The 17,075-nt window shown below is 43.3% G+C and overlaps 1 protein-coding gene across 1 annotated transcript; it reads right to left on the minus strand.

Moving 5' to 3' along the window:
- Nucleotides 1-1,239: 1,239 nt before the first annotated feature.
- On the minus strand, nucleotides 1,240-16,753 carry LOC146006972 (protransforming growth factor alpha-like). Its single transcript, XM_083145397.1, has 7 exons — nucleotides 16,712-16,753; nucleotides 12,841-12,927; nucleotides 8,170-8,217; nucleotides 7,745-7,865; nucleotides 6,447-6,596; nucleotides 2,909-2,970; nucleotides 1,240-1,611 (listed from the first exon to the last, which is right to left on the minus strand). The coding sequence occupies exons 2-7, from the start codon at nucleotides 12,869-12,871 to the stop codon at nucleotides 1,604-1,606; spliced, it is 420 nt and encodes a 139-aa protein (XP_083001523.1). The 5' UTR covers nucleotides 12,872-12,927; nucleotides 16,712-16,753; the 3' UTR covers nucleotides 1,240-1,603.
- Nucleotides 16,754-17,075: the final 322 nt, after the last annotated feature.

Consider the following 17,075-nt stretch of genomic DNA (forward strand, 5'->3'; position numbering starts at 1 on the left):
ACTCAAAGGGAGAAAAGGAGAGAGGGTTCAGGGTGAATGACACTGTGGGTGCATGAGGCTGAGAGGAGAAAACCCACACCGCCACCTTGGCGACCGTCAGGCCTGGGAGTGTGAGAGAAAGAGAGGCCACCGTGGGAGAGAGCAGCTGGAGAGACAGAATCAGAGGTGGAGAGCCAGGTCTCGGTGATAGCAAGGAGGTGGAATGCTCTAGAGATGAATAGGTCATGGATGGCAGGGAGTTTGTTGCAGATGGATCTGGCGTTCCATAGTGCACAGGAAAGAGGGGGGGTGGGTTGTGTATTTATGTGGATAAGGTTTTTGGGATTGCATAAGCGAGGGGGGGGGTCATTGGGAGGGTGGGGGTGCGGGGGCGAGTGGTCAGGATAGGTATGGGATGGGAGGGGGGAGGAGCAATTGGAGAAAGTGAAGTTGAGAGATTAACAGCCATGAGGAACCGAAGATGAGAGGGTAGGTTAGTGAAAGCAGACAGAGGGATTTGGGAGGACAGACAGCGTCTGTAGTAGATTTGCGAGGATGTGGTAGAAAACAGAGTGAGAGAAGGTAACAGGCAAGGAACTACTGTCAGAGAGGAGACACGTGGGTAAAATCAGGTTGATTGAGTAATCCAATTAAGTATGAAACAACAACAAGTGAGAGGATGAAGGGAACAGAGAAGGTCAGGAGTGAGGCAAATGTGAGCAGGCGTGAAGAGGGAAACAGGGTGCGATAAATGTGTGGCAAAGATAAGAGAAAATAATAGTGAATGAGTAAAATGAAATACAGTGTTGGAAAAAATATAGATAAAATGAATTAAATATCAAAATTGAGCAACAGGTTACAGTAGGATAGAAAGAGGAAAAATATATTACAATAAAATAGAATATGAAAATTTAGACTGTGTTCAAAATCACCTTTTCAGTATTCTAACTAACCTGCTTCAGTTTCCAACTCACAAGTCACTTAAGTAATCAAGCTTCACTTTAGTCTGCAAGCTTCTCTCTCTCTTAACCCCGCTTTGAGTGAGTGTAAACCCTGCTTTATTCTACAGCAGATCCCCTATATGTTTTTATTGTACATCTACACTTTTCTCTTCCCCTCATTTCTTTTTATGCTTTATGTTCACATTTCTTGTTCTCTATTATGCAAGGGAGAGAGAATGTACGGTATAAACATACTATATATACACACACACATAATATATACAGACACACAATATTTGAAGAGAATATGAGCAGCACATTACTTGTAAAAAATTTTATTTTATAAATTAAAATCAATTAAATATTTAAACAAATCAAATGACAATTTTAGCGTCATTTAATTACCATTCCTGTTAAACATGCAGCAGTACAATGCAATTTTTTGTGGTCTTCATAGTCTTGTTTTTTTTGAAGAGCAGATTTTATTTTTACCCCCCCCCCCCCCCCATCTATAGAGTATAATTAACATCACTTCTTCCCAGATGAATATCCTAGCATTCTGCTTACTTTAAAAGAAAAACCCTTAAAAGTTATACATTTAAATAAAAAAATTAGCGCTTAATTGCTCAAGTGCTCTTCAGTTTTCTATTTTGTGTGCTCCAGAATCTTTTGGTTCTTCATTTCTAAACATCTAGAAGCGAAAAGGGAGAAAAATAAAAACAACTTAGACATATGGTCCAGAGATAACTGATCCAGTACAAACCCCATCTTCCAACAAGCCAATGTCACGCACAAGTTATTTACTTATGGTCAGCCATCATACAATTTAGCTACCTATGGATCATCCCATGCATGCAGAGCTCAGGCTCATTAAAAATAAAATATAATATTTTGGAGGATCTGGGAGTAGTTACTCAGTGCAAATGAATCAAAAGGTTATTACATGGGAGTCTAAAATGTGCGTACACACGGGCAAAAATAGCTGGCAATATGGTCGCCGAGCGAAGATATTGCCATCGACTGGAGTGTGCACCAGCAATAAAATCGCCAGGTGCACTCTTTCAGCCCCCTAATGGTCGATGGTCAGAGGAGCATGCTCCTCCGACCAGCGACTTCCCCTGCCTCTTTCTCCTGGCAGTGTGTCATTTTCATCAGCCACCATCTCTGGAGGCTGATGAAACCGGGACACTGAGCAATATGATTGCTGAGCAAGATATTGCTTAAGCCACGTGCCTGGCTCCAACATATGCAATCATGCCAGACTGCCCTTTCCCAGAAAGTGTGATATGGTCATGGGTCACCACCAAGTAGATAGACAAGCATTAGGTCGACAAGACTTTAGGTCGACATGGGTTTTTTCCTGTTTCAGCCAACAGGCGGTATTTCATGCCCTAACATCCACTAGGGCGTGGTGGGAGAATAGAATAGTGTGCAGAGCGTAGCAGGGCACCGTGCCTGAAGCATTGCAAGCACAGGGAGCCGGTGGTACATTTTAGTGTTTGTTGACTGTCATACAGGTAAAAATAAAATAAAAAATTGACTTTCACTGTTGACCTAGACACATGTTGACCTAATGACTGTCACTCAACTTGCTGGTGACCAACTGGTCCACACTCGACATAGCTGTATCTGATAACACATCAGAAATAACTACATCCTGGCCCATCAGGCAGCCGTAGGTCTAGGCCTGTGCTGTGGTAACTTTTGCATTCTGTATATGTAATTTCTCTCCTGAAGATGGTCCCAAAAGGACAGAAATGTTAAGGATAAAATTTCTGCTTACAAATTAGGTCTAATTACCATTAAAAATCACAGCAATTTTAACGCAATTCACGTCTGGCCAGTGCTTACCAACTTTATCATATCACACATATATACCCACCCACATAAAATTTCAGTGTTTCTTGGTTTAAAGTAACACTGATGGGGGTCAACTATTTGTGGCTCCCTAAAGTACAAAAAAAAAAAATCACTTTCATGCAACTTACCTCTGACATCAATATTGTTCAGAAGATTTAGCCTGCTCCTTTCTCTTTTTATCCTGCAATAACTAAACACATAACCATATTTTTATTTTATGTGCCTCAGTTTGAAGAAATATTTTTAAAGTGACAAGGCCACATTTCTCTCCCACTCAAAAAGAATAAAAAAAAATGAAATGAACAGAAAGGAAAAACATTCATGCATACAAATCTCAGCCCCTCTCCCCCCCCCCAATGCCATGTGCTGTAATAGTGGGTACACACCGTGCGATTTTGCTTGTGATTGAATCAAATATAGGCTTGCCTGCCAAGACTATTTTTCTATTCAATTTACATTACACTGGAGGGTGCATTGGGATCGAATCCGCATCGAATGTAGAAAAAGCCATTCAATGCTCATTTCATTTTCTATTCTGTTTTGCTTCTATATGTGGGAGGTTCCCCCTGCCCTTCGAATGGATGTTACTGTGAAACATCCATTCACAAACCCCTGCGTGCAAAGCACCCTTGCAAAAGGGTGGCACCAGCCTTCCATTCGCAAGGTGGGGTTTGGTGGATTCGCAAGGCGGGGTTTGGTGGATTCGCAAGGCAGCAAATTCGCAGCCTTACAGATCAACCAGAGTAAACCCCATTGTTTGGTCAGCTCTGGAACAAAGAGGCCACTAAACATAGCTGGGTCTCCTGTGGTTTGGGTAATCGAAGAACTTTTGTCGAACAATAGAGTATAAACAAAAGGACCAATGGTACCATGCATCACTTATCCTTTGGGGTGTTTGTAAATCACTGGTCTAAACAAAGTTTGGGGTTAAACTAGGACATGCAATAAGGACAGAGGAGACACACAGATTGCATATAGAGTGATATACTGTAGTGAGAGATGGGGATAAAGTACACATGTAACAGGTTTTGTTGAGTGTGAAAATAAGGCATAACTAGATCACTTTGTCAGAGACCTCATTCTATGACACAAGTATCAGGTGAAATGCTGTTAACACACGTGGTAAGCCCCAATGCACTATTTAACATGAAATCATGCTCATTACTCACCAGTTGCAGTTTTATGGGCACAATTGAATACCTCTGGGCACTCAACCCAGGAGATAAAACCTTGTGATGCTAATCACTACTCAACTAGAAGGATGTGGGCCCCATAGCAAAATCTTGGAAGGGCCCCCCCACCATTGCCCATTATGGGGGTGGGGATGCAGAAGAGAGTAAGAGACAAAGGGTGTTGTGGAGAGAGATAGGGGGGGTGCTTTATGGAAAGAGGGCGAGAGAGGGGGCAATTAGGAGTGAGTGTCAGTGACAAACAGGGAAAACGTGTCAGCGAGACGGGGGAGAGCGCAGGTAGAGAGTGGTGGCAGGAGAGAAAAGAGAGGGTAGGGGAGAGAGCAGGATAAGCACCCCCCCCCAGTATAGTTGAAAGTGTGCTTCCCACTGTACCCCACTCAAGGTGCCGCTGGACAGATGGTGCACCCCTAGGACAGTTGGTGCTTTGTACCTCCGGCAGCGCAGCACTGGGTTTCCGCTCACCAGCGCTGGGCTACCAGCAGGTCCCTGCATCGCTGGGATCCACACCACCAGGTCCCCGCACTGCCGCATGGGGTCCTCACACCGCATCTCCTGTCAGCTGGACAGGTCAGGCGCTTTCGTATTTTGCACTGAGGCTGGACGCTCACTAGTGACGTTGCACTCCAGCCTCCAGGAGAGAGGCAGGAATAGCCTGCCTCCTCCAGCACTGCATCTCCCTTCTGCTGTATGCCCCTTCATTAGAAAAGACTGTCACTGGGGGCATGGGACAGCAGCACTATTTAAAAAAAAAAAAATTAAAAGGGTGCAGGGGATTACTAGCTTGGCCTTGGGCCCCCCAACCTGCCGGGCCCCATAGCAACTGCACCCTCTATTGTTACGCCACTGCTCCTTGGGGTACATCCTATGGGAGTTAGTAGATCTTACTGTGAGGCAGCTATCTATAGTGACTCGCATCAAAGCAGTAAATAAAAAATACTGTAACGGTAGCTCAGAGTTAGGGTGTGGAGATAAATGCAAAGGGGCAACCGTATTTATAGGAGACCAGACAATACAAAAAAATTAATTAAAAAAATAAAAAATTCGGATGCAGCAGCATAGAGTGCTACGTATCCAAAAGAGGTTGTGCTGTCTAGCAGCATGAAAGGAAAGGTGTTTGCACATCACAGACATTACTAGGTTCAGGCGTACAAACTGAGGTTCTGTAAGCTTCCTTCTCAGGACTTTAATTAGGACACAGGTCATTGACTAATGAAAATGTAAGGTACTTATGTATTATCACGGCGCCCCGAAATTAAGTTGCACGACTTTTAATCGCATCGCATGCCATACACCCGATGCGATTCGATTTTAAATTGTATAAGCACCTTAATGGGTGCTTGCAATGTTAAATGCACCCCCACGCCACCCCCAGTATGAACCCCAACCCAAAGTGTGACGAGCGCAGCGAGCCCGCGGTACACGTCCTCCGTCCTTTTCCTACCCCCACTATCCACGTCGTTGTGGAGTTGATTTTATATAGTGTGGGGAGTGCAGCGAGCCAGAAGAGTGGCGAGCGCAGTGAGCCCTGCGAGGGGACATTTATTCCGCGTCCCCTCGCAACGCTTTGGGCTCGGTGGCTCACCACACTATATAAAATAAACTCCACGCCGACATGGATAGTGGGGGTATGAAAAGGTCGTAGGACGCGTACCGCCGCCCCTCGTGGGCTCGCCACGCTTCAGGTTCACGTTCATAGTGGGGGTGCATTTAACATTGTAAGCCCCCATTAGGGTGCTTATACAATTTAAAAATCGCATCACATCGCATTGTATGCCATATACAATGCTATACAATTTTAACATTGTATGACATCGGGGGAAATCTCGTCGCATCGCATACCTTATGGTCTGCGATGGGCGCCGTGATAATACACAAGTACCAAATGTAATAGTTACAGTCTGTATTGTACTAAATTCACTATACATCTAGTCACATAACACAAGCAGGTGAATTGATTTACTTTAAATAACAGTAAATGCTAAAGTGCAAAAACACCATTAAAGCTGGGTACACAAAGATATTTGTATAATCTGTCTGGTGGGAGCAAAAATCTGGCAATGTATGCGTGAAAAAAAAAAAATAAACATAATTTTCTCCTTGAAGCTCCAAAACAGATAAACTATTTTGATAAATCAGATGGGTTTACCAATGCGTCTTAATTACTACGGTTTGTTTTCTAGCATTGAGGAGCAAATAATTGATGGTCCTTTGCTACCATACAGATTGAGCCCCTCTCATCCAGCCCACCATGGCGACATTTATACCAGGGACTCCCGAGCATCTCACTCAGCTGGGCGATAGGGAGCTAGGACAGGGTGCTCCCAGCCATGCCCATCTCCACTTCAAGGAGACGGGCAGAGAGCGGGGACAGGGCTTCCAGGAGAATGGGGCGCATGGCCAGGAGCCACTCTAATGAGAATGAAAGAAATCTTTAGGTATATACCCAGCTTAAGGCATTGTAAGAGATACTCACTATATAACAAAACATGCACTGCCTAGAAGAGTCGCTACAGCAAAAAAGGTCCCCGTCAGCAGCACCATTAGGAAGGAACGAGGTTCACCAGCCATAACCTGCAATAAGTCCACATACTGGCATCGACTGCCAATATACCCTTTGGAACATCTAGGAAAGAATTTAAAATAGAGTGAGCGAGACAGCCAGTGTATGAATATTTTCAGGTTTAATGCTTTAGAACACATTTTAAAAACATTACAGCAAATCATAACAAACATCTCATTCTAGGGTTAAGGTGTCCACACATGGTACAATTGCTGGGTGCGATGAGATGCGTGCTCTCATGCACATCCCATCGCACAGCTCGAAAAAAGTAGGTGCTGCATATACTTTTTGTACTAGATTGCGCCTCATTGCATTGTGTATTGAATCTCTGCTAATTTCTGCAGTTATATTTTGGTTTTAAAATTCTATTGTTTCATTCTTTCAAATTAATTTGAAAACACAAATATGATAGTACTGATGTGTCCTTATACATCTAGTCTCCATTCACCACGCAGCATGAGATGCCTGGCGAGAGTGAGATGTCTTGTCCCATGCTAGTGCTGTGCACTGTGGGGACAAGATAACGGGATTTATGATAAATCTGGTAATAGTGAACCCACCCACTGCTGTGCAATGCCTGTAATACAGGTATATTGTAGTGGCGGCATGGCTATAATGATGCAATGGCCCCGCCCCGCAGCCTCCTTCAGTGAGCTCCACCCTTACTCCCTATGGAGCCACTCACTGGTCCTGCCCCCTGCTTCTGAGCTGGCAACTTTTTTGGTAGGGGAGGGAGGACAATTTCTAATTTCAGTAGACAGGATTTGTGCCAGAGACTACATGTGCAGTTCTCTAGGAATATGGTACTGGTGCTTTATCCAGGCGACATCTGTACTGTACATGCACAGATCACTGGGAAATCAGCAGCTGAGCCACTCACCCATGTCTTCTGCTGTGCCAAAAGGAGTCTCCAGAGATGTAGAACTACATTTGGGTAGAGGATGCCCATTATAGATATCACAATCTACTTCTGGTCGTAGGTCAGTGCAAACACCACCACAGACATCACATGGTTGGGCACAGGATATCCAAAATCAGAATATACTTTAATCAGCTCAACAATATTGTACAAGCATGTTCGGTAAAAACAAGTGTGGGAACTATTTACCCACTCAGCACCAGGGCCTGTGGCCCTGGGCATTAATACAGATTTAACACATAATGGAAATATAAAGTAACTAATTGAACATGTCACAGTAGGCTACACTTACATGCATGAAGCCTCCCATTCAGACACCAGGAATCTGCATGTGCCATGGTAACAGAAGTTGGTGTACGTATCTGGACATTGGGCAAATAACACTGGTCGTGATGCCTTTACAAAAAGGGTGGCTGTGGTAAAAAAAAAAAAAAATTATTTCATTGCATATATTTATCATACAAATTGAAGGTCTATCAACTTGCTCTGTTAGAGGTTTCTGTAAAAGGTTTGGAATGTAGCAGTCAAGTAAATTAAAAGATAAAAAAAACCCTGAACCTATAATTTGCAGGTTTGGCGGCGAGAGAGAGAGAGAGAGAATATGGTTTAAGACAAACATTTCCCTTGTACAAGAAGTGTAGAGTGAAAGATGAAATAGCTGTATCACCTCACCGACACTTAAATGAAATTGTAGGTTTTAACATTTAGGTTACTTACAGTTCCTTGTTCCAGTAGTTGAGTTTTGAGCCAAACTGGCTGACATACCTTATTAGAAGAAGGAAACACCACTTCAGTGGTTATTGTGCCAAGTCTGCTAGAAGAGGATTAAACATTCTAGACATAGCTAGTGTTCCAGGTAATGCAAAGCAAAGGCAAGTTCTTAGGACAATCAGCCAATCATTTGTTCTGTTACACATAAACAGCTGTACAGCACAAAAACAGAGGTCCCTGGGTCCTAGAAGCAACAGCAAACATGTATCATGTGGGACTGGGGGTTAAAGGGCCTGCCAGGGCAATAAAATGGCAGGGGCCAGATAAAGGATTTATGCCCACTGCACAAAATCTCAGACTGGAAAGGACCATTGGTGTGTTACCCATTGATTGTCACCACCACTCAGGGCTGTACGGACCATCTAACATCTATTTAATTCCAGAAGGTCCAATGGCCTGAGTTAGCCACAAAGAGACCATGAGCCAGAACAATACCCCCTCTACAATGCTAGGGCTGTTTCAGAACCCCAATCTCTCCCTGCCAACAATATTGCAATCAGTGATCATAAAACCAAACTATGAGGCAGATGTATTAAGCCTCATAGTGTCCAGTGATAAAGTACCAGCTAATCAGCTCCTAACAAAGTTACAAGCTGGATTTGAAAAGTGACAGTTAGTGTTCATGATAAGGTACCAGCCTGCTCCTATCACTTCTCCAGGCTTAATGACCCTCTCTGCCAGGGCACACAGATGCAAGCTAATTAGGTTTGGGGTTGGGCTTAGTGACAAGGGAGAACCCCTTGATCCAGGGAAGAAATACAAATTAAAATCTATAAAATGAAAATGAACCCAGTAGAAACATTAACTTAATGTGTTAAGCTGATGGAGTGTGCCAGTTGGGGAGCTTGACTAGGATGCTACAACTACATGGACATTAAATACATGGTAAGGAGATTACAGTTAAGATACACAATGACACTACAGCACTTAAGGAAGCCAAGGCCCAGGGCCTCCCTTCATACATTGGGGTGTAATCAAAGCAGCTGGCAAGGTTTTTATAGGGCGAGGATGGCTTATTTTCGGCGAGGATCACAGAGAACAAGCCATCCTCACTGTTTAACACTCTTGCCCTATTCTATGTTCAAAGGAAGGCGAGAAGTCCCCCAAAGGGCAAGGTTCATGGCTGGCTAATGCCCACTGCATATCCCGCCGTACTTGCTATTTCCACCTTGCTCTTTAGAAATAGTGAGGTGGAAACGGCAAGTGCAGGGGGGTCAATTGAATACGGAGGGCAGGATATGACGCCGAGCAATAGGCACAGCTCACTGTCATACTGTAGCTCGCATGATCGGCACTGAATGTACCCCATGGAGAGCAGGATTCTACTCCTAGGTATAATTCTGCCACGGATTCTCAGTTCCCTTGGTTGTCCCATTAGGCATGCCTCACACCCAACCGGATACTCCGGGAAAGACCAGCGGGAGTATACTCTTGCATTAATACACTGAGCAATGTGGCCAATACATCATCAAAAGGTTTTATTATCCAATTAGTCAATACTGCCTCACAACATTGAGGTCATGGCTTCAATACCCAACATGTCACTAACTGAACAGAGCTTGTATAATCTCCCCGTGCATGCATGGGCTTCCTCCGGGTACTCCTATTTCCTCCCACAATCCAAAAATATACTAGTAATTTGTTGGGAACCAATTAACCTAACGCTAGAATGCCTGTGCGTGTACATGTGGTAGGGAATATAGATTGTAAGCTCCACTGGGGCCGGGACTGATGTAATGGTCAAATATTCTCTGTAAAGTGCTGCAGAAAGTGTGCGCTATAAAAATAATGCAATAATGAAAATAATAAAGTCCTTAGACAGAAATCATGGCAGTTTATTGTGGAGTTTGGAGCAGTGGCCCAGTACAAGACAGATACGCAACTTTTGGCAGTTTCTATATACAGGGGCAGATGTATAAAGCCTTAAAGGGATACACGTAAAACGTATTAAGAGTGATAAATATCCAGCCAATCAGCTCCTTACTGCCTTTTATCAAATAAAGCCTATAACATGACAGTTAGGAGCAGATTGGATAGACCAGTGATGGCTAACCTTGACACCCCAGCTGTTGAACTACACATCCCAGCATGCCCTGCTACAGTTTTACTATTTGGCCTTGCTAAAACTGATGGAGGGCATGCTGGGATGTGTAGTTCAACAACAGTTGGAACGTCAAGGTTAGCCATCACTGGTGTAGACATTTCTCTCTTGTTAAAGCTTAATACATCTGCCCCACAGTTTGTAAACTGTGCAATTTACTTGGTTTGTCAGACAAGACCTCTCTAAACACATGCCATTTGAGAATGATGCCTGATATAAAATTGCCATAATATCCCTTTAATCCAGGACATACGTTTCATAATTACTAGGCTCACGATAAACCCCCTTGCACAGGTGCATCTGTCTTGGCCCGGGTGTGAATCAGTTGGTCACCAGCAAGTTGTTAGACAGTCATTAAGTCAACATGCATTTAGGTCAACATGGGTTAGGTTAACAGTCAAAAGGTCGACATGGGATTTTTCAGTTTTTTACCCAAAAGTCGACATGGACACAGTCATACTTCTGTCTCAGTGCCTTGCTAAGCTTGGCATACTATTTTATTCTCCCATCGCGCCCTAGTAGATGGTACGGCATGAAATACCACCTGTCAGCACATGTTGGCTCAAAAAAGTGAAAAACTCCATGTCTACCTTTCGACTGTAGACCTAATGACCCTGTCGACCTAACCCATGTTTAACAACTTGCTGGTGACCCTATGACCGTATCCCCTTGGCCCCTAGACAGAGAAAGCAGTGCGGGGACAGATTTAGAAGTCTGGCCATCCCTAGTCACAACATTATCAGCCCACACCCCACACTTCCTTTAGATCCCATGCATTGACCTGTTCCAGCTGCTCTTCTCCCTGTATCATGCAGGGAAAGAAGCTGCCGTGCTGCCCCCAGGCATGTGCCTAGTGGGAAATCCAGCACTGGAGGACAGCCTAGCATGGCCAATGGACACAGGGTAATCAGTGATTGTGACTACATATTCCCCCGACCCAGGGATCAGGGGCAGTACCAGAGGGAGCCTCAATGATCCAGCAGCCCTCAAGGAGGGTGACTATGATCAGGGTTGGGAGGGGTTAATCAAAGCAGGGAGGGAGGTACCCGCAATGGTGATGGTGCAAGCATAGCTTTAACTCAGATTTCTCCTACATGCAAAAAATTATACATCCATGTAATGTAATCAATTATCGCATTGGGACGATATCACATCACCTCTGAACTGTCCCGATTTCAGTGGGACAGACCCTTTTTTTGGGACTCTGACCCGCAAGCAGCAGTGTCCCGTGATTGGGAGGTACAAATGGGAACACTTCTCAGCAGAGCAGCAGTGTGTAGATCAGGCATGTCCAATCTTGGCCCTCCAGCTTGTGAAACTATACATCCCAGCATGCCTTGCAATACCATGCCTAGCATTCCCTAATAGTAAAACTGTGGCAAGGCATGATGAAACTTGTAGTTTCCCAACAGCTGGAGGGCCAATTTTGGACATGCCTGGTATAGATGCTGCAGCCTTATATGAAGAACAACGATCATGGGCCATACCCCTAGTTGCAAAGCCATGACCTCCATTTTCCTCCTCCAATTAGAGAAGTTGGGTGGTATGGTATAGTGATTAACAGACACCCTAAGGTGCTCACAGTAGAAAGATTTGTGATTTTCAAAGTTATCTTAAAGGTGCCCACACACTAATGATTTTTGGGAATGATAGCAATCCGATGCACACTCTTGCGATCTTTAGCTTTAGCGATTCTGACCTTCCCTGCTGTGGGACTCTGGTGCTTTCTGATGGTTGGGTATTTGGAAGTGGGGGTGTTCGGGGGCACTGGTATTTAGGTGAGCCAGACTAATGGACACTGAGCATGTGGGTGCGTTTGGGAGATGGGGCACGTTGGTGTTCGGGTTGTTGAGTAATAGAGTGTTGGGGAGCTCAGGCATGCTTTGCTGCTCAGCTGTTCAGGTGTGCTGGAGGGCTTGGGTATTTGGGCTCCCTGCATTTGATGGAAGAGGGAGTAGCTGTAGAGGGTATGCAACTCTCCTTTTATAGGATGTGCTGCGTGACCATTATAAGGCAGTACACCAGGCTTTCCCAACCACGGTCCTCAAGGCACACCAACAGTGCAGGTTTTAGTGATATCCAGGTTTCAGCACAGATGGTTTAATCAGAATCACTCAGGTACTAATTAAGTCACCTGTGCTCAAGCCTGGATATCTACAAAACCTGCACTGTTGGTGTGCCTTGAGGACCGTGGTTGGGAATGCCTGCAGTAGATAATAATTGAGTCCCATGTGCACATCAGTTTGACGATTTTCACTAAGTCGAGTGCTTATTCAAGTTGCAGCTAGCCATAGATAACTACATCTTGCCTTCCCCCAGCCATGGCCAAATACACCGGCAGACGGCTTAGTGAAAAATGCCTTTCCTGCACAGCCTATTTGGCCAGGCGATAGCAATTCTGCAGGGCCGCTGTGTACATACGGGGTGATTTTGATTAATTGCTAGGTTACGCTCTTAGTATTTAAGAAATCAATGCTAGAAAATGGAAGACCGAGGAAACCATAAAGACACCTTACCTGCAATAACAAACATTAGCCCTGCGAACATGGTTGATGTTGAGTTTTTCCTATGAGGGACTCTGAGAGTGCATGCATGAAGTGGACCTATGTTACAAACAGAAGGCAAATTAGGTGTAAGCTCTGGTAGATTAGCATACAGTCAGTATTTGCTGAGGTAAAAAACCATAAGCGGTACTTCAATACACACTTCACATGCAGTGTTTTGTTGTTACCAGTATCTTTATTATTTATGACCCCCAGATCATAAACAATAGCCCAAACCTAAGTGGAAATTAGCAGTGAGGCCAAAGGCTGGGGAGGAACCATATTTTAGTTGTAAACCACTTTATACCTATGAAATTTTTGCATGAGAGGGAACTTACAATCTCTTTCTCAGTCTTTGGGGTCGATCCTATTATTATTATTATTATTATTATTATTATTAAGTTGTCATTCGGGTGCTGTTTTAACACTGAAAACGACACCTGAATTAAGCCCAACTCGCATCCCTCACAGGGCCAAATTTGCTGAAAATTGTGTGCACCCCCATGGAGGTGCAGGCACTTTTCAGCGAATTCGGCCTGCCGTAAATTGCGGCCAGTGTCAGGATGATTCACAACTCGCAAATCATCCGCACCATTCAGGGTTAATGGGATTGACCCCTTTGGCTCCAAGGATGGACACTGCATGCTCAGTGTGTTTCCCAGGAGTAGTCTTTCAACAAAGTGAATGACTCCTCCCATGTGCCGTGAATTTATGTTACAGGGACAGCAGTCATTGCCATATCTATCCTTGTGAGTTATTTTCAGTATGTAGAAGTAATAGGTTTAAACGATCATTAGCAGAAACCAGGAATGTTAATAATTGCGTCAGTGTCATTATATACATAGGCTCCTTAGTATACAGTTTTTGCAAGTTAGGAGTAACTCAAAAAAGTTAAATGTTCATAAAAATTTACACTGCATGTTGAGCATATTTACATTTTGTAATAGTTGTGCCCTAGCTTAATTCTAAAATACGTGTTGACACCGAGTTTCAACATCTGTTAACTATGTGCAAAATATCAGTTAAAAAGTGAATCGCTGCTCACATTTGTTCAATAAATTAAAAAAAAAAATATGTAAAAAAAAAAATACAAAAAAGGATTATATTTCCTATATAAAAAATAATTTGTTGTATTAAGACAATATGACAGTGTCTCAAACTCTAGAACCCTAACGGTGTGTACACACTTGTACAATGTGCATGAGATTTTGACTATATAGTCAAAATCTCATCTGGATCTCAAGCAGATTGTATGGGTTATAACCCTTGCGATCCCGATGCACGCTCCCGTATCGCAGCCAGATAGACTTGGCTGCATAGACTATATAGTGCAAGTCTGCACTATATAGTCTAAATCACAGGTCAACCTGTGGCCCTCCAGATGTTGTGGAACTACATGTCCCAGCATTCCCTGACAGTTTTGACATGCTCTTATAGGAAAAAAATGTGGCAATGCATGTTGGAACATGTAGTTTCACAACATCTGGAGGGCCATAAATTGAAGACCCATGGTCTAATTGTATGCAGATAGTCTAAATTGTATGCAGATAGTCTAAATTGTATGCAGATAGTCTAAATTGTATGCAGATAGTCTAAATTGTATGCAGATAGTCTAAATTGTATGCAGATAGTCTAAATTGTATGCAGATAGTCTAAATTGTATGCAGATAGTGTTGTAATATCGTAATAGTCTTGTAATATCGTAATAGTCTAAATTGTACAAGTGTGTACACAGTTAAGGTGCCCACAGACACTACAATTGTACTGTGCTATGCATTTTTGTCTGTACAATGGTTCTATACAATTTTTCTTCCAGCTTGTGATGCAATGTGCACTTGGATGCATGCGATGCGATGAACCCATGTTTGTAATGTTACATTTCAGATGTAGTCTAAAAAGTACGTGCAGCACATACTTTTTTAGACATACAATATGTGGCTCCCGGGAACGCGCATCGCATCGCACAAGCCAATAAACACCATCCAATAATTGTACATAAGATGCAATTTGTGCTAAAAAAGTACAAAACGCATTTGATAATTGATGCGTCTGTGGGCACCTTTACTGTTCAGATTGTTAAGGTTATTAATGACTGAGCACACGTGGTTGACTCATATGGACTTAAACCAGACACACATGGGCAGGATGTTAAAGGAAGACTGAAAAATGCATTAGCATACTACTAGGATGAATGGGTATCACAATAAATCAAGCAACCATTTCTAGTCACCCAAACAGAGCGTCCGGGGGATGCCGCAAGCAGTCAAGGGGACAAGAGAGGCGGGCAAGGGAAGCCGACGCACTAAAAAAAACAAAAAACCCATACAGATGAATGTGAAGCCACTGTTTGGCTGAGGTCGCTTATCCAATCATTGGCTTCCCATTCATATGTTTGGGGGTTTTTTTAAACCAACGGCTCCCGGCTCCCCTGCTGCCTATTTGCATCTCCTTTGCCCGGCTTGACCCCATCGCCTCTTGCAGCCTGGCTCCCGGCTCTAGCCGTCCCCTCCACCTGCAGCTCCTGGAATTTTACCTGTGATAAATTCACATATAAAAAAAAAAAAATGGCATATCAAAATACCTAATCGTATTGGACCTGTCCCAGGGAGCTGGCAGGGAAATTGGGTCCGAGTAGGTATAACGTATGGGGCCTTTAGTACTTAAATTAGATTTTACAATCTGTTAAGCGATCACAGCAATGGGAATCCTTAAAACCTGTACTGTTTAGTTACATTCCTGATTGAAAAATTACTTTTACTTTGCAAATTTTTATGGCTTCACCATCCCAATGGTATAATAAACACATATACATAGAGACACGGTCTTAAGTAGAATATTACTTAGAGGTTGACATGGACCCACAGATTGTAAATTCAGTGTAGCTGGTCTAAAGGTGCAATACATACATACTTTGCAAGGAGCTTACATACAGCATAAGATAAAAAAAAAAAACTAAAGAAATGAAGAAAAATGATTCAATGTTTAAAACAATAAAAAGTGTGTACCTAAAAACCTCTTTAACCAAGGGGTTGGATTCAATTTGCCAAAGATTTACTTCCCCCCATACTTGCCTACCTGACCCTCTCCATGAGGGAGAAAATGCTCTGCTCCTGGACTTCCCTGGTAATGTATGATTGCCATCACCTGTGGTGAAACACCTTTCTTATCACTGACCTAGCTCCCCACAGGTGCTGGCAATTATACATTACCAGGGAAGTCCAGGAACAGAGTATTTTCTCCCTCATGGAGATGGTCAGATATGCATATAGTTATACTTATCCTGCCTAGTCCCACAACAGCTACCTGTGCTGCAGATAGAAATCACCAGGGAAAATAGCCCATTTTCCCATGATTTGCACACACCCACTAAATATGGCCCCAGGAACAAGGTACAGGTATCATGTTCCTGGGGCCCTGTGCATGCGCAGTAGGCTCTGGCACAATGCCAGCTGGCAGAATCCACAGCTCTTCAGAGCCTGAACAGAGGCCCTCACCTCTTAATAATTGTCCCCACCTTGAACTTTATCTTACAGCCCCTGGTACAGTAGGGACTTCATACAGTACATGGGGAAATCCATTGGTTCCACATTTTATGCACAATCAGTAGGTTCACACTAACCCCTGATTTGTAGCACAAAATAAGAGTTATTTAACAGTTAGCTGCAGGTTAACACTCCAACCCACCCAAAAGTGCTTCACAATGTCCAGTAGTTTTACAACCACATGTGTAGCTTTAGTAACAAAATTAAAATGGTAAGTAAAGTCCAAGTGTAATGAACCAATGCAATACATTGACCCTTAAATCTGGACTAAAAGCAAACCCAAACAGTACAAGGAGGCTTACCATTACAATGAAAAATAAACCACACCAATAATTCACCACTCATTAATTCAAACTTACTCTGGGAATCTGAAACCTGATCATATAGAGCAAAACCTCTTCAAGGCAGTCTACTTATACTAAGATATAAGCGTCACCATCTGAGTACAATAAAGTTTTTGAAGCAATTAACCCAGTGTTTCCCAACCTCAGTCTTCAAGGCAAGGAAATCAATGCTTGAGCACAGCTGATTCAATCAAATTACCTCTCCTGTGCTAATGTATGGATATCCTTAAAACCTGCACTGATAAACTAGCCATACTGTGCATCTAAAAGATGTGGCAGCTGTTTGAAATTAAAATCTGGTAATGTATGAGAACAAATGATA

This window comes from Crinia signifera, chromosome 6, assembly GCF_055691185.1.
Source record: "Crinia signifera chromosome 6, ASM5569118v1, whole genome shotgun sequence".
Lineage (NCBI taxonomy): Eukaryota > Metazoa > Chordata > Amphibia > Anura > Myobatrachidae > Crinia > Crinia signifera.

Excerpts from the sequence above, each read along its gene's own strand:
- LOC146006972 (XM_083145397.1), bottom strand. The coding sequence starts at position 12,871 with ATGTTCGCAGGGCTAATGTTTGTTATTGCAG. Across the intron at positions 7,866-8,169 it reads AACTACTGGAACAAGGAACT|CCACCCTTTTTGTAAAGGCA; the intron begins GTAAGTAACCTA and ends TTTTTACCACAG. Across the intron at positions 2,971-6,446 it reads AGTGCATGTTTTGTTATATA|TTATTGCAGGATAAAAAGAG; the intron begins GTGAGTATCTCT and ends TTATGTGTTTAG.